The sequence below is a fragment of the Stenella coeruleoalba genome (assembly GCF_951394435.1).
Source record: "Stenella coeruleoalba genome assembly, chromosome: 4".
Taxonomy (NCBI): domain Eukaryota; kingdom Metazoa; phylum Chordata; class Mammalia; order Artiodactyla; family Delphinidae; genus Stenella; species Stenella coeruleoalba.
This window is the reverse complement of record NC_137149.1, coordinates 3,458,324-3,475,666: the sequence shown is the minus strand read 5'-3', so window position 1 is coordinate 3,475,666 and position 17,343 is coordinate 3,458,324. Positions and strand designations below refer to the sequence as shown.

General features: G+C 58.4%; 1 protein-coding gene across 1 annotated transcript in view; it reads right to left on the bottom strand.

The window, feature by feature from the left end:
* Nucleotides 1-7,067: 7,067 nt before the first annotated feature.
* The window catches only part of ABLIM2 (actin binding LIM protein family member 2), a 151,932-nt gene continuing 141,656 nt past the window's right edge, over nucleotides 7,068-17,343 (bottom strand). Inside the window, exon 21 of the mRNA XM_079920549.1 lies at nucleotides 7,068-8,705. Coding sequence (XP_079776675.1) covers nucleotides 8,592-8,705 — 114 coding nt within the window. The 3' untranslated portion in view covers nucleotides 7,068-8,591. The remainder of the gene's footprint in view (nucleotides 8,706-17,343) is intronic.

Here is a 17,343-nt window from a genome sequence, read left to right as displayed (position 1 = left end):
TCCTGTGGGCACTCCGGAAGGATCCCTCGTGAGATGCGGAAAGTGTTTTCTGTAGGCTAGAGAGAGAAAGAGCTCTGTGTGTTAGTGAGTCTGGGATCAGCAGTGGGGGTGAGGCCACGGCGCAGGGCCTCTGCCCTACTGCAACAGCAGCGGTGCCCATCACCCAGGCTCCCTCCGTGGCCCTGCACGGTTATGCCACGTGGCTCTGCTCACACCTGGGAAGGCCAGAGCACTAGGCTGGCTGTAAGAGTAGACCTTTCTTTCCCTGCCCCCCGGCAGGGGCGGCCTGATGGAAGACAGGTGTCCCCAGAAGTAACCCCAGAAACCAGAACTCTGTACAAACGGTTTAAGCATGGAGGAGGGAAGGGCCGGGGAAGGTAAGGAAGGTGCCAAGGGAGGCGTGTCCAGGAGCAGGTGGCCGCCGTGGGCAGCGGGAACTCAAGCCCAGTGTGGACAACCTCGGAGATGTCCCACCCATGGGGGAGGGTCTGGGGAGCCTCACTGGTTAAGGCTTCCCCGGAGGTGGGTTAACTCCCTGGGGCTCCAGGCCTGCCCCTCACATAGGCTGAGCAGAGCCCAAGGCCGGAGGTGCAGATGGTCTCATAGGAGCCTCCAGATGCACGGATCCTGCTGGCCCCAGGCCTCCAGGCAGGCCCGGCAGCGTCTCCCTGGCAGGGTGTACAGGTCATTATGAGCCGAGGTGGAAAGTGTCCCAGGCACAGCCAGGCTACTGTGGAGCCCAGGGCAGGGAGGGCCCCAAACCCCAGATATACTGTGCAGCTCCTGGAGGCTCCAGGCAGCTTCCGGTCCTAAGCCTTTGCTGTGCTGTGTCCTCGGCCTAGAATGCCTCTTGCACCCGTCCTCACTCCGGCCTTCACTGGCCAACTCCTGCTCACCCCTCTGAACTCAGCTGTAGTGGGGCTGGGTGTAGGAAGCCTTCCCAGATGCCCGCCCCGCTCCCAGTTAGGGTCCTTCCCATGCCCCCACCCTCCATCACAGCACTTCTACCTGTGCTGCTGTTGCCTGTTCCTGTGACCCTTGTATCAGTCAGTCAAGCTGCATAACAAAATACCCAGACAGGGACTTAAACAACATTATTTTATTTCTCATCGTTCTGGAAGCTGGGAAGTCCGAGATCACGATGCTGGCAGATTCAGTTCCCGGAGAGAGTTCTCTTTCTGGCTTGTAGATGGCTACCTTCTCCTGTGTCCTCCCATGGCCTTTTTCTAGGGCCTATGCAAGAAAACTTCTTATAAGGCACGGACCCTATTGGATTAGGGCCCCACCCTTATGACCTCATTTAACCTTAATTACCGCCTTATACGCCCGTCTCCAAATACAGTCACACTGGGGGTTAGGGTTTCAACATATTAATTTGTGTGTGTGTGTGTGTGTGTGTGTGTGTGACACAATTTAGTCCATAGCACATCTCTTCCATGGGTTTGTGATCAGTTCTTGAGGTCAGGGACAGTATCTTCTTCATCTCGGCTTTGTCACACCCAACTCAGTAATATTTGTTCATAAACAGGGTTATCTGAATGGAAGGAAGGGTGGTAACAGTTTGGGGAGAGGGGTCGTATCCTGGAAGTCTTTGCAGAGAGGATGACATCTCAGCTGGGTATTGAAGGATGAATAGGAGTTTGCTAGATGGGGCAAAGCAAAGAGCCCTCGTTAAGGGTGCCATGTTTGGGAGGGAGGTGAGAAGATGATGCTCAAGAAATAAGGCTGCCAGAATGGAGGAGTAAAGAAGAGTCTGGAGAGGGAATCAGTGGCCAGATGGTGCCCATGAAGGAGTCGGAGGACAGGCCACGGAGGTCCCTGTGGTGAGGTGTCCAGGCAGGAGATAGCACAGTCAAGCCTGCACTACAGACCAGTTGCTGTGGGCCTCTGAGCACAGGGTGGACTGGAGGAATGACAAGGCATGTAAGTATTAGGACAGAGAGATTCGGGGTGTTGGAGGCGGGAAGCACGGGCAGGATGTGGCGCCTGCTCTGTGGAGCGCTCAGAAATGATGTGCAGCTGAGGAGGGTTCACAGTGCTCACGCTGCAGACAGGAGAAAAGGAAGCCTCTATTATTCATGAAACCTGGCTCAGTAATAGCCTGTCAGCCTCTGGCGGTCACCAGGGAGGCACTGATCGCCTTTCTCATTTAATTTGTCAGAAGTGCTCTCACACTGGGGGACGTGCCCCCTCAGCCCGTGGGCTGGGAACTGGGCCAGATCCTAGCTCGCGTAGCACAGGTGGGTGACTTACCCAATACCAGGGTTTCTTCCACTCTTGAAGGTGGGGAAGGTGGAGGCTGGGGAGGGGGAGACAAGGGGCCAGGGGAACTGGCTTCTGGAATGATCCAACTTTCACCTGTTTAGTAGACAGCTTTCCCTCTGCAGCGGCAGCCTGGGAACTAAGAAAGACAATGGCAAGGGGTGGAGGTGATGTAGGGGAGGGGGGCCTGGAAAGGAGCAGAAGGAAGGTGGGGGCGATGGCCTTGGAGGAGGCGGGGAGAGGCGGGGGCAGTGGCAGTGGGAGGGGCAGCTGGGGCTCGGCCAGAAGGAGCCCACCCTCCACCTGCCGAAGACTGAGCAGCAGGGCACGCTCAGTGCCCTCGGGGCCGGGGCCGGCGGGCTGTCTAGGGATCGAGAGTGTCCCTGACTGTCCACAAAGACCGAGGCTTCTCTGGATGGTGAGATGGAGTAGCTGCGGGCCTCGTCTGAGGGCGACCTGCGCCCAAGCTCTGCACCCGGGAGACAACGCCCCTTATCCAAATGCAGAGGGCGGGCTTTAGATCTTTTATCGGACATTCCCCGTGCCTCAGTTTCCTCATCTGCAAAGTGGGGATTACAGAAGGGTCCGCCTCATAGTATTATTGTGAGGACCTCAGGTGCTCAGAACAGGGCGGGACAGACAGTGAGATCTGTAAAGGGACTTCTTCACCTCCCGCAGGAGCTGTGCCCAAGCTGGGTCCCAGGCCGGGGTCCTGGGGGTGGGCCTGGAGGCCCTTCTCCCTCTGCTTCCCCGGGAAGGCGGGCTCACAGGCAGGCCCCCTCCTGGTGGTGCTGGCCGGTGAGGGTGCTTCTGCCAACCCCTGTGCCACCAGCTGTCAGCCGGTGGGACCTTAGGTCCAGGTGCGGGTCGGGTAGGACGTGGACCATACTTGCAGACTTTTCTGAGCTAAAACACACGAAGCAACGTCTTCCAACTGAGCTGTTTCAGAAGCTCCGCATTGGCGCTTCAGACTCTGGTGCGTTAAGGAAATTGATACAGTCCCTGGTTCCTCCTCCGTCTCCTGCTGGTTCTCACCCGGCTCAGGACTTAGCGCAGGGGTGGGTGGGCTTATGGCCAGCCCCAAGCCACCCCCAGGGCCACTCACGATGTCCTTCATGCTTGTGACGGGCCACTCCAGCTCCATCTCCTTCCTGCTTCCCCCTCCTGCTCTCCTGACCGACTTCTCTCTGCGCCCTCTCTTTACTGCGTGGGCCCTGCTGGCTTGCACTGTGGCTGGGTGTCCCCTGCTTCTGTCCACCCCCCGGTTGACTCATGCATCTCACAGTCTGGCTCCCTGAGAGAGTGCTGACTGGGTAGACCATCTCCACGCAGAATGGAGCCTCTCGGGCTGGGCCTGGGGAAGAAATGTCACACAGGGTGACCAGGGAGTCTGCTCTGCAGGGAGCTCAGGGGCCATTCTTGGTCTGGTTACCTGTGCTGGGGGAAGCAGGTCGTGGGCAGGACACGGTGATTTGTGGGTAAAGCGCATTAAGGAGGGGCCACGGAACATGGCAAAGCCTCGGAGGGACTGGGGTCCATGTGGTGCTGGTGGGCAGCTGGGTACTGATGAGTGAGGGCAGCTCACCTGCAGAGGATGGTGACCGGGGCAGCTGGGGGCCTCCTGACACGGAAGGCACGGGGGGTTGAACATGGAGACAAGAAGGCCTCGGGGAGCCTGGGCTGTAGAGCTGGGAGTGCCCACCCATAGAGCGGGTCCTCTCCCCTTCTCAACACAAGGTGCCGTGCTTCCCAGATGCCTCTGCAGCTGCGTGGAGCCACGGGACTAACTCTGAACAATGGGCCTGACTGGTGGCGACACGTGTCACTTCTGAGCCAAACCCTAGGATGGGCTGTGTGGTCCGCCAGCCTCTCTTCGTCCTCACGTTCAAAGCAGTGAATTCTGAAGCACTGGGTTGAGATTCCAGTGGCTTAGAAGGCACAGCTACCCTGGCGAGAAGGGTCCAGGAAGGAGGCCTGTAGACATCTCCCGGCCCCATGAGTCTCGGCGCTCCTGACACAGGCCCAGGCTGGGGCCAATTCGGGAATGTTGGTGCCATTAGCAGACTCCAAGGCTGGCGTGGAGAACGGGGCCGGACTTGGCTTGGGACTTTGGGGTGGGCAGCTCCTTAGAACCCGAGACAGCTGGGGCTCAGGTGGGGATGTAAGCTCTGGGGGGCACGGGCTGGCTGTGCATACCTCCAGCACCCGGGACAGTGCCAGGCGCAGACGGGGGCTCAGCAAACGCACTCTAAACGACCCTACACACCAGGCACCGAACGGACACTCCACTAGCCAGAATGACAGGTCCCGAGCCTCCTGCAGCAGCCGGTCTTCCCGCTCAGGACACTGGAAGTGTCTCATCTTCCAGGTCCGCACTGTCTAATCGACAGCTGCGAGTCACGCGTGGCTACTTAAACTGACCTTTAAACTAATGAAAACTTAAAACTGAATTCCCTAGTCACACCTGTCACGCTTCAAATGCTAGTGGCTGTCATACTGGGCAGTGTGGGTACAGAACGCTTTGCAGAAAGTTCTATTGGGCTGCGCTGCTCCAGGAGCACCGACACCAGGAGGAACTCTGGGCTCGAGCACCGACACCAGGAGGAACTCTGGGCTCCAGTCCTGTTACCAACTGGTCCAATGACGGTCACAGAGCACTGTTATAAAACCTCCAGCCCTCTTGCAGGGAAATCATCAGTAAACAGATAAGAAGAATGTGCTGGGGAACTATATTCAATATCCTGTGATAAACCATAATGGAAAAGAATATGAAAAAGAAGGTACATATGGGTATAACTGAATCACTTGGCTGCACAGCAGAAATGAACACCCCATTGTAAATCAACTACACTTCAATAAAATAAACTTAAAAATTAAAAAAAAAATTAAAAGAAGAGAGAAAATGCAAGATGTCTCCAAATCAAAGTGAAACTGTGATTTGGGAAAAAAAGAAAAAAAAAGAAGAATGTGCTGACACAGGGGCGGGCATTGGTGGGGAAATTCCTAGAGTCAGCAGAGGGGCCTGTCTGAGGTGGGAACTTCAGAGCCAAACCAAGAGGGGTGAGAGGGGCCCTGCCTGGAGAAGAAGCACGCCCCCGACTCCAGGAGGGAGCAGAGTGTGCGCAAAAGCTGAGGGCTTGTGCCGAAGGAAGGCGGCGTGGCTGTGACGTATGGACAGAGGCCAATCCCGTGTGGAGCAGGGAGAGGGGAGAGCGGGGGGGTCATAGAAGGTGCTGTTGGGGGCTTGACATGATCCAGCTGATGGTTGCAAAGCATCACTCTGGTTGTCTGTGAAAAATGACAGGTCCGGGGGTGAGAGTGGGGACAGAAGGCTGATGGGGAAGCTGGGTTCACCCAGGTGAGAGGTGAGGGTGGAGGGAGTATGGTCAGGGTGACCACATGTCCAGTTTGCCTGGGACAGGCCAGGTGTATGCTGTGTCCCTGGGTCATTGGGCCACCTTCCACTCTCAGGATGTTTTCTGATCTGGATAATTCCGTGACAGTGTCTGCTGAGACGGAGAGATACAGAGAGATGCTTCAGGGTGGAACCAGGACCTCTGACAGGCCATCCTTGGGGGCAAAGGAATGTGCTGGTTTCTGACTTGCAAACCTGGGTATACTAAAATGAGGCGGATTGCGTACACGTGGACAGGCTTCTGGGTCTTTATGAGAGTCATTAATGTCATTGGAATAAGATTAGAAACTGCTGTGGATTAAATGTGTCCCCCCAAATCCATATGCTGAAGCCCTAATCCCCAGTATGATGGATTAGGAGGGGCCTTTGGAAGGTGATTAGGTTGTGAGGGTGGGCCCCTCACAATGGGATTAGTGCCCTTTGAGAAGCTGAGCGAGATGAGAGGAGAGATGATCTCTCTCTGCCCTGTGAAGACACAGCTCACACCTCTGTAAGCAGGAAGCAGGCTCTCACCAGAACCCGATCATGCCAGCACCTTGATCTCAGACTTCAGACTCCAGAACCAAGAGAAAGAAATCTTTGTTGTTTAAGCCCCCAGTCTATGGTTTTTGTTACAGCGGCCTGAGCAAACAAAGGTAGAGATTATAAAGCATTTCATCCCAGGATGACATCTGCCGACCTGCTGGGCCCTCCCTGGAGGGAGCCCGGTCTTCATTCTCTTCCTTTCCTTAGCCACGTGCTCCAGCCATAACCAGCAACCCAAGTTTCCGTAACCGGGGAAGCCGCCTCTGGCTCAGGGTCCACTCCTGCTGTTCCCTCTGCCTGGAACACCCTTCCCTTCCTTGGCCTCTGGGAACACCTCCTCATCTGTCAAGAATTAGTTTGGTAACACCTTCTCAGAAAGCCCAGCCCCCTGACCTCTGGGGTGTATATGGGGCCTCCTCTGGACCTTCCCCAAAGGGTCAGTCTTGTTGTCATTGTCTGTTTGCCGGTCTGTCTCCCCAGCCTGACTGGGGACAGGCATAAGCATCCTTCCCGTCAGCACCTGGTGCCTAGCTGAGGGGCTCTAGAGCAAGCAGAGGGCCCCACCCTTAGGGGCTGCCCCTGAGAGTGCTGTCCCGGGGCGTTCCCGATGCCAACCCTGGGGCCGTCCCGCCCGGCTCTGTGCAGGCTTCCGGGGTGACCCCTTTCGGCAGACGCTCTCCCCAACGACTGTCAGCAGAAGGGGGTCCATGCCTAGAAACGACGCACCTTTAGAAGAAGTGGCTTTTCACTTTCACAAGTTATAATACATCATCCTTTATTTTTCCAGGCTCCCCTAGTCCGACATGACGTTCACTAGTGAGAAACCGGGGGTTTCCAGTGGTCAGGGCTCAGATCGCAGCGTGGAGGGACGCGTACCAGGTGCTGTGAACTCCGCTCCCTGGCCAAGCTGGGCTGGTGAGAAGCCGGGCGCGCAGAGGGACTGGCGTGTTACGGGGCCAAAAGGAAGCTGAGTGACGGTGACGCACGGATGGGAACCTCGAGGACACACAGAAAGATGCAGCTTCACAGAGACGGGGAGGGGGACAGACTCCGGGGACGCTTCTGCAGTGTTTCACAGGCCTCTCGACGCACTGACAAACACTCCGCGTCAGGCGCCACGCTCTAGCCCACACCGAATCACGAGCAGGACGCCTTCCCGTGGGGACCCGCCGGCCTCCTGCCGTGGATGCCCTGCTGACTTTGCGATCCAGGTGCCACCTCCCATCCCGTCTCCCCGAGGGTCTGGCTGTCGGTCTCAGGACCGGGCACGAGCATCCCTCCCTGGGGGTGTCTGTGTTTTATAGGGGAGAAGGGGGGAAGGGGGGACACCCCTGGCCATGTCACCGAGAGGGCACGGAAATCCTTCATTCTGGGGCATTGGCCGTCAGGGGAGGATGTCTGCTCTCCAAGACTTGGAAAATGACAGCGAGAGAAACAGTGGCGGCTGTACTTTACGTGTACTTACACAGCATTATGGGGGGGCGGGGAGTGGGTCTGCCTTTCGGGGTACCTGTATGACAGGTCAAAAAGCAAAACAGCACAAAGAAAACAGACAAGGAGTCCTGTGTGTTAGGAACACACCCCAAACCCGAAACCACGCAGATGCGAACAGTGGAGAATCAGGCTGGAGGTGCTCCCCTGCGGTGGGACCATAGAATTAAACTCTTTATATATGGCGTCTTTAAGTAGGCTCTACTTTTTAATAAAATAAAAACTTTTGTGTTACTCTAAAGATATCATTTCGGCATCTAAGGGGTGATCTGGAAGAAAAATGCAGCGCACGGGGGCCCTGGCAGAAGGTGCCTGTCTAGACTGAAGTTCCTCTCTAAACACCGATTCATCACAAAGGCGTAAAAACCGAGCCCCCATGCTTCTTGCAGCCCTGGGTGGCACTCCCCCTGCCTCGGGGGTGGGGGGCCATGTGCCAGGCCGTGCCTCCTGAGGCTGAGCGGGTGAGGGGGGCCACGCCGTGCGCCCACCCACCCATGACCCTGTCATCGACAGGCCTCCTCAAATCTCCGGTCCCATCGCCTCTGTCCTACCAGCGTGGGGTGGGCACTGCCCGGAGGCCTGGGGGCTGGGCTGCCCTTGTCTGTTCCCCCATCTCCGGGGCAGTGACCTTGCAGCATCTCCGTGATGGCAAGCAACAGCGGGGAAGGAGTAGTGCAAAGCCAGGCGTCTGGGCCCTAAACTACGGGCGGGAGCGCTGCTGGCGGAAACGGGGTGGGGGGAGCTGCACCTGCTCTGGGACCTCCTCCCGCCCCCAGGCCCCGGCCCGGCCCTTCTAGGCGCCCACCGTCCACCGTGGACACAGAGAAGCCGAAGCCAAGTGCAAGAGGAGGGGTCTGGTGGCTCCCGCAGGCGTGCCCGTGGTCGGGGCCTCGGCGCGTCAAAACAGCAGGGCTTTCTTCTTGAGGTCGTTCCTCTTCCAGAGGGCCAGGCGGTCAAACTCTTCCATGCTCATCCCAAACACTTCCTGGAACTCCTCGGGCGACAAGTGTCTCTTCAGATAAAAAGGAAAACCCAGAGGGGAGCAGTCAGCAACTTCGGCCCCTGAGACGGGATCTGCAGCAAGGATGGGGTGGTCCCCTCAGCGCACCCGAGGCCCTCGGGCTTCCCACCCTCCCTCTGTATCCCCATCGCTCTGCTTTGCAGTGGACAGAACCAAGCCCAGAGGAAAGAGATCCGGTTAGGGCCCCACGGTGACCAGCTGCAGAAGTGGGGCCAGAGCCCTGCCTCCTGACACCTACAGACACGTGTCCCACTGCAGACGAAGTGCGAAAGCACACCCGGGAGAGGACTTCCTCCTGCCGGGAAACGGCTGAGGTTTCAGGAGATTTGCATATGTGGGCACATTCATGATCTCATTTAATTTTCATGGCCGCCGTTTGAGAGCCGGAAGTGAGTGGTTTATTTCGCCCCCATTTCACAGATGAGGACGCTGAGGTGTGGAAGGTGAGCAAAGGAGCCTCAGTTCAAATCCTCCCTCTTCCCCTCCTCTGCTGTGTGACCGTGAGTTTTTTGTCTCTCTGAGCCCGATCCCGGGGGCACAATGGAGAGCCTGAACGGCACGGTGTCAAGGGCACCCGCGCCAGCCAGCCTCTGGAGCCTCAGTCTACTCACCTGTAAATGGGGTCACCCTGGCAACCCCCCCAGAGCTGTGTGGGTGAGTGGGTCAGTGCAGGTCAGCTCTCAGGGCTGAGCCCGGCCACGGGCAGGGCCAGTGTGTGTTGGGCACGTTTGTTATGATCCGAGATACAGCCACCTCTCTGGAGCTTCCCCTGACTGCCACCCGAACTCTAGACTGTTCCTTGCAGGTCTCTGCTCCCATCAACCCCACATCTGTCTTCCTCAGCAGGCTCTGAGTAACTCCTTGTCCTCCGAGACCCGGCTCAGGTGGGCACGGCACCATCTCCCGGGGGGCTTCCCAGGGGGAGTGAGGCTGTCCCCCTCCTGCCTGGGAGGGCTGAGGGGAAGACGGAAAGGAGGTGGGGGACAGTCTGCAATAGGAGGGGGGGTCAGGTTCTGGCCCCAGAGGACCCGGTTCAAATCCCCCTCTGGCCCCCATTTGAGAAGTGCGGCTTCCGTGTGGCTGTGTGGAAACCAGTATGGCCGTTCTTCCACGTACTTAGCAGGATCACCGTGCGACCCAGCAGATCCACTCCCAAGCAGGTCCCAGATGACCCAAACCAGGGACTCGCGCGGACACCCGCACACCCACGTTCACAGCGGCATCATTGACAAGGGCCAAGAGCGGAAACAACCCAACTGCCCATCGAAGGACAAACGGATAAACAAAACGAGCTCCATTCAGACTCGGGAACGTGGTTCGTCCATAAAAAGTCGTGAGGCTCTGACGTTCGCTAAGACACGGACACGGCCGTGAGGCTGATCCCACTTATACGAAACATCCAGGATGGGCAGATCCACGGGGACCGAAACCAGAGTAGTCACTGCCGGGGTCTTGGGGAGGGAAAGGACCGGAGAATAGCTGGTCAGTGGTACGGGGTTTCCTGCTGGGCTGATCCAAGTGTTCTGGAACTGGATAGAGGTAGTGGAGGTCGTGCAACCCTGAGAACGTATCAAACGCCACTCAGTCGTACACTTTAAAATGGTTAAAATTGTGACTTTTGTCATTTAAAAAACCCAATTCTTGCCCCTCCAAGAGTGGTTTCCTTAAATTTAAAACAGAACACCTCATACTCAAGGTTACTGTGATGATCGAGAGAAAACGGTGTGAGGACACATGGCTAACTACGGAAAGCAGAAACATCAGAGTCACTGCCACTTGTGTCCTGCATAAAAATCACCGAATATGTGTGGCACGCGCTGGGCTTTGGAGCCCAGCTGCTGGCAGGATATGGGGGAGGGAACCCAGGGGACCCATTTTTGCTGAGTCACAAAAGGCCCTCCTAACTGAATCTGGGCCTGGGGTCCTCAGAGGGCGCACACACTCTCACACACACACACACACACACAGACATATAGACACAGACAGACACGCACGGAGACACACACACAGACATACACAAACACATAGATACACACAGACATACTAGACACACACTCACACAGAGACACACAGACACACATGCACACACAAGACATACACAGACACACACAGAGACATATACAGACATGCAGACACACACAGACATACACAGACACATAGATACACACAGACATACTAGACACACACTCACACAGAGACATGCAGACACACACAGACACACACAGACACACGCACACCATGAAGCTAGTCTCTGCCAGGGAAGGGCCGCGAGCTGCCTGCTGCCGTCTCGCACCTGCGACCAGGAAGAAGGTTCTGGCATATGCCAGAAACGAGCCACCCGCACGGCGCTGACACTGGGGCTTCCTGCCGATCTGGGGAAGCCACAACCCAGCCCACGGGGACTCAGAACTGTCACTTCAGACAGCAGCACCCACTTCCAGTACCGCGTCACAACCTTCCCAAGTACTGTGGGTCAACCAAGACGCCCAACGGGAAGGAGAAAAGGGAAATCGCGTCTCCTGTTACTGGCTGGGTGTTGAGCGGGAGCCTGACACGGGCCGGGGTCCTGAGGCCCCGGGGGGCGTGGCTGTGGGTGGTTAATGGGAGCGCAGCGGGGCAGAGGAAGATCAGAGGCCTGAGCGAGATGCTGGTCTCCAGGGCCTGGCCCTGGGGAGGTGGAAGCCAGGGGAAGGGGCCCAGAGGGGACGGCGCACAGGGATCCCAGGGAGGCATGGACCGGGCTGGCAGGGTAATGCCCAGCACCCCTGCAGCCTGTGATCTCCTGCTTTAGGGCCCCCCGCGTGTCTCCGGGGTTGGGTCTCCCAGGCGGTGACACACAGAGGGGAGGAGAGGGGAGAGCGGCGACACAGGTCACCGCGCTCTAAGCTGGGAAGGGGAGAGCGGCGCGGTGAGGGTGACCCTGTGCTCACCGGCCAGGAGCCTCCCGCTAGCAGCAGGGGGACCACGGCAGGGCCTGCGGGGGGTGGCAAGGGGGCCCAAGGAGTCACTTCCCCCGGCACCCCCCGCAGGTCCCATGCAGCCCGTCCTCCAGCCTCCAGACCAAGATGCCCTGAGAACTGAGTCCGAAAAGCTGAACAGGAACCTGGGTTCTACGGGCAAGGGGACACCCGACCTCGGGGACCTGTGAACTGGGGACATGTGGTGGGTGAGCGGGCAGGAGGACAGGCAAAGGAGAGGACCCTCTGGGGCTGGCGCTCCCAACCCTGCTCCCCCCGCCTGGCCCCCACCTGGCCACAGGAGCGCACCCCATTGCCGGGGAGGCAGCCGGAGGCAGGAGGGAGGGAGGGGTGCTGCACGGTGTCCCAGCTGGGTTCCCAAGCCCGCAGGCCTGTCACAATGACCCTGGGTGCTTGACACATCTGAGAGTGCCTGAACCCTCCCCTCTGCCCCCCCAAAACCTCCCAAGGCAGCCTTAGGGGCCCAGGAGCCCACGTGTGTCACATGCCTCCCAGAGCAGCTGATGGCAGCTGGGTTTGGGGACTCAGGCTAAGGGCAAGTCCTGGGGGCTGGCAGGGACCCCCGGGCTCTGGTCCTGTTTCCCCATCTGTAGGCTGAGAACAAAACTCTCTGGAGGGCGGGAGAGGGTCACAGGGGGAAGGCCTGGCAGAGGGATCTGTTCAGCCATCCCAGCTCCAGCTGTGTGGTCTCTAGTATCTCGCCACACCTGGCTGATCCCACAGCCTCCCAGGGAAGAAGGGGCTAAGGGCCCCCGCTCCTGGCAGCTGGGAACTTGGTAATGTCCGTCAAGGCAGCGTCAGGGCCCCCCATCCAGGGCTCTTCTTGCCCGCCCGAGTGCCTGCCGCAGCAGGAGGAACGTGGCAGAGCACGGCTGACCCCAGAGGCCAGAGCCGGCTTTCTGACCCTGGCCCAACTCCCCCGGCCGCTGGCTCCGGAAGGCTTCCCTGCCCCGCCAGGCACGGCACGGCCGAATTCCCTCCTGAGCCGGCAGGAAGGCAGCCCAGGGCGTGGTGCCTGGGCCGAGGGACGTCCCGGGATGGCCTCGCTTCTGGGGTGCACTGGGGAGAGCCCCTGGGGAGGAGGCCGTTTTTGCAGCATGGTAGGGGTCCCACACGCTTTGCCAGGGGTCCGCCTATGTGTCACCCTCCAGGGCAGCATCGTGCAAAGACCTCGGGCTCAGGAACCAGACACACAGGAATCCGGTCCTGGCTCCAGGCCTGTCCAGCTGTGCTGAGCGACACGACCTCAGTTGTGATGTTTGTAAAATCGGAATCATCCTGTCTGTGCCTTAGCCCACTCTCCCTGTGCCTGGAGTGCCGGGCCCTCCTCCTCTGCCCACGTAACCCCTCCTCACTCCCCAGAGCTGGGCGTGGGCGTCAGCTCCTCCAGGAAGTCTCTCCTGACTGCACTCGTCACCCCAGGCTCCCAGACCCGCAAGCCTCCTTCCGTGGTGTAAATACACCACGGCCAGTTTCAAGCTTCCAACGGGACGCCACTGAATGCAGAGCTGGAAGGAGATGCCCGGGGGCACAGTCACAGCTTATTCCTCCCGCGCACAGATGCAAGAGCGGTTAAGTAACCTCGAGAGCACAGATGGTAGTAAAATGTGGCTGAGAGATTAGGGAGGAGGGAGTGTTGGGTATTTATCACCTTTGCTTTAAATGTAATTTTCATAATCCTAAGTTTACATCATTTGTTTTTCAGTAATGGCTGGTTTAACAACCAGCGTGGGAAGTTCCTGAAAATATAACAACACGAGCGGCTCTAGCAGCCCCTGATCTCTGAGCGAGCCGGATGCACTAGGGGTCCCTCCGTAACGAGCACCCCCGGGCAGGGAGAGGGCCTGTGTGCCCGGGACCCTGCATGGGGCACTCCTGGGTGGTAGGGTGAGAGGAGAGAAGGGAGGGGAAGGGCTGGTCCTATGCAGGCGCTCTGCTCTCTCCTCATTCAGGTGCCGGGACGCAGAAATAAACCAGACCAGGTGCGCCCACCCCACAGAGATCGCACACCTGCCGGGCAGGTGGGTCAGAGCACAATTAAGTCCATCGAGGGCCTGGGACCTGGAGGCCTTGAAGCCTTGTGAAGCACTGATGACATGCCACCAGCACCTTACAGCCAGAGGTAGTTTTCTGAGGGACATGATCTGACTTAAGCCTGTAACCTGGCTCCATTGCCAAGGGCTCCCTGAATACAGGAATCAGTAACGGCCACTAACCTCTGCTCGCAGCAAGGGCTCCTCAAGGGACGGCAGCCGGGAGCCCAGGGCACACACGGCTCTGTGACAGATGCACGCGTGCACTCACACCCAGGGAGGCAACGAGTGTGGGAGCTGGTGGTGCCCAGAGGACGCGGACCGGACCACAGACGGGGATGTCTCCCATGTCACCCAGCCTGCAAGTGGCACATTAGAACTCGGACCTTCTGGCCGGGGGGCCAGGGCTCTTTCTGACAAGGTGTCACCTGCTGTTCCTTGAGACCACCGTGCCGTTCAGACCAGCAGGTCCACGCAGCTGGGGGGCTACCCCTCCCCTTGGCAGACGGGCCCACCGAGGCCTGTATACCTGGAAGCCGGGCCATGCATGCTGTCCCTCTGGGGCAGAAAGCCCCACTATTTCTGGGTCACGGGCCCCCCGAAACGATGACGCAGTGGCCCATTTTGATAGAATCACGCACACTCATACACGCAGCGTCCGGGTCCAGGAGGCCTACTCGGGGATCCCAGTTCGGACCCTGAACCCCGCCATCCTCCTGCACTGATGCAGGACCACTGGCCAGGCTTGGGAAGGGACTTCATGACAGCTGCTGCCATCGTCACCTGCCCTGAGATTCTAGTTTTCATTTTACGACCTCAGGAAACCCAGGCTCCGAGGGGTCCCATGCCTCGCCCGAGGGCACGCAGCCTGGGCGCCAGGCCAGGTGGCTCAAGGGCCCTCCCTCAGTCCTGACTCCCTGCCCGCTGATGCAGCTTCTGGAAGCATCCGGGGCTTTGTGGTGGAGGCCCTCGGCCTGTGCTCCCCCTGCTCTGCAGGGTATCCCAGGCTAGCTGCCACCCTGCTGGGACTGGTCTGCAGGCCATTCCCAGTACCCCCTGCCCACCGCACCAAGTTCAGATGTCCCACGCCAGCCCACCGGCCACTGCCAGGCCCCCCGCTCCAATGGGGGCTGATCGGGTGGGCTCAGGCCCCAGACCCGCTCAGCCTGCGAATCCTGGACCGGCAAGGGCCCACGTTTCTTCTGAGGCCTGGGTCCCACAGTGCCTCCCTGCCCCACACACTGTACAAGGAGGCCCTGTCTGCAGAGGGGAGCCCTGCTGAGCTGGGTCCATGCTCTGAAGCTTCTGCCGTCTTAGCCGGAGGTCCCTGACGTCATCGCCATAACGACAGCATCACCATAACGACAGCATCACCATAATGACAATGATCCCAGCCATCTGCAGACTGCTCCTCTGGGCCAGGTGAAGGCCGGGAGCTCTCCATCACAGGCTCGTGATGTCTGCATAGTGTATGGGGAAGGACGGGGACGGAGGCTCCGAGATGTGGAGTGACGTGGCTGCCAGGTGGCCCCGAGGCCCTGCCTCACCGTGTCCTTGCCCACCTCTTCCACCACCGTTCTGCTCCACGGTGGGCACCTACGGGTTCTGGAACATGCCATGCTCTCCCTCCACTGCACAGAGCTGCTCCTCCTTCTTCTACAGGTACCAGTTCAAATGCCCCCCTCCTCCAGAGGGCCCTCCCGGATTGCACTAGCCAAGCGAGCAGGCCCCAGGCCATGTGTGTCCCTCAGTACGGAGCCACTGCTGATCTCACCTGGTTCTCAGCTCCAGTAGGGCAGGATGGGCTTGTCTCCCATCCTCACCCAGGGACAATCTGTGCTCTTTGTATCCCTGAATCTACATCCGTGCTCTCACCTTGCCGGCCACGCTGCCTCCCAGCTTCCTCTCTCCTCCTTCAGAGCCCATTCCACTTGCCTGCCCTACTCTGCACTGTGTCGCCCCCCTCCCTCCCCGCCCTCCACCCCGAAGTCCCTGCCACTTGGCCTGGCCTTGGAGGACTCTTCCTGTTTGTTCTCCGAGCCTCTCCTGGGAGGCCCCAGGGTCCCGGAGGCTGCCTCAGACCCATCTCCCAGGCACACCCAGTGGCCGGGAACCCACACTTCACCATCAGTCTGTCAGGTTCTTATCAGACCGGTTGGATGGGTCTAAACAAAGGACGTATTCTTTGACTGCGGGGCCTTATTTTTCAGGCACATTCCTACAACTTGGGCTTTTCCTGCTTGAGCAAACTCAGGTGTGCGTTTAGCCTCAGGGTCTGGCAGAGGGGGCCCCAGAGGAGCCGCTCAGCCTTGCCTCTGCTGAGCACTCAGAAAGGAGGATCCTGGGGACTCGCCGGGACACACCCTCCTTCCAAACCTGTTCAGCCGGCAGCCTTTGCTCTCTGCATGAGTCAGCCTGGCTAGGCCCTGGTGCCCGGCTGCTTGGCCAAACTCTAGTCTAGGGGTGGCTGGGAAGGTATTCTGTCAATGTGGTCATGCCTACAATCAGCCTTTAAGTGAAGATGACCCTCCCTAATGTGGTGGCCTCATCCACTCCACTGGGGCAATCACTGAGGGCTTCCTGGAGAAGGAGATATTCTGCTTCTACCTGTCGGCTCCTGCCCGAGTGTCCATCCAGCCTGCTGCTGGTCTGCCCTGCGGATTCCACACTTGCCAGCCCCACGGGAAGCCAATTCCTTAAATTAAATTTCTTAATACATGTCTATGTCCATATCTGTCTGTCCGTCTGTCTACCTGTATCCTGTTGGTTCTGATTCTCTGGAGGGCCCTGGCTGATACACTTTCCTACCTAAGGAGCCAAATGTGTGCTCTGGGAGGTTGGGGCAAGGAAGGGTGGTTAGAAATTCACTTTTAATTCTGTAATTAATCCAGGAAGATGCACAGCGCGTGGCCCTGTGTGACTACTTAGCTGGAACCCCAGGTCTGTCCCCCAGAAGCCGAGGGCCTGTCCTCCAGCTCCCCTACCCCCACCCCTTCCCACCAAGGCCTCCCTGTAGCTGCTGCACCAACTTGTGAAAACCAAGTACAGGAACGTGTCCAGTGCTTGGAAGAGCCTAGTGATCAAGAGCTTGTAAACAAGCCAAATCTGATAAATTCTCAAACATCCTGTTTTTTCCCCATATCGGGCATCAGGGAGGGACCTCTGTTCTCCTGGCGGCCAAGCCTGTGGCCGATCCTACCTCCATTCACAGCCAGCCACCTTGCTCTTCCACTAAGTTCTTAGCAATCATTGTTCGGCCAGCCCATAGCACCCCATCCCCGTGGAAACCTTTTTCTAATCCATACTGGCCTACTCGGTTCCCAGGTTGGTAAACTGGGGGCAACATGGACAAAATAATTGAAACCATGTGCACATCACACCTGCCTGGGGCTCGCTCACGGCAGGTGCTCATGGCTACTTCTGAACAACTGAAGAGATGCTCAAACCACCCAGCAGGACAGGCAACAGCGATGTCATCTGACAAGTAAGGGTCAGGCTCAGAGTGGTTAAGTAACTTGTCTGTGGTCACACAGCTAGACATTATGGAGACTGGGTTCACACCCAGGCCATCCCGACCCTAAGTGCTCTCTCCCTCCACCAGGATGCCACCTTTGGATG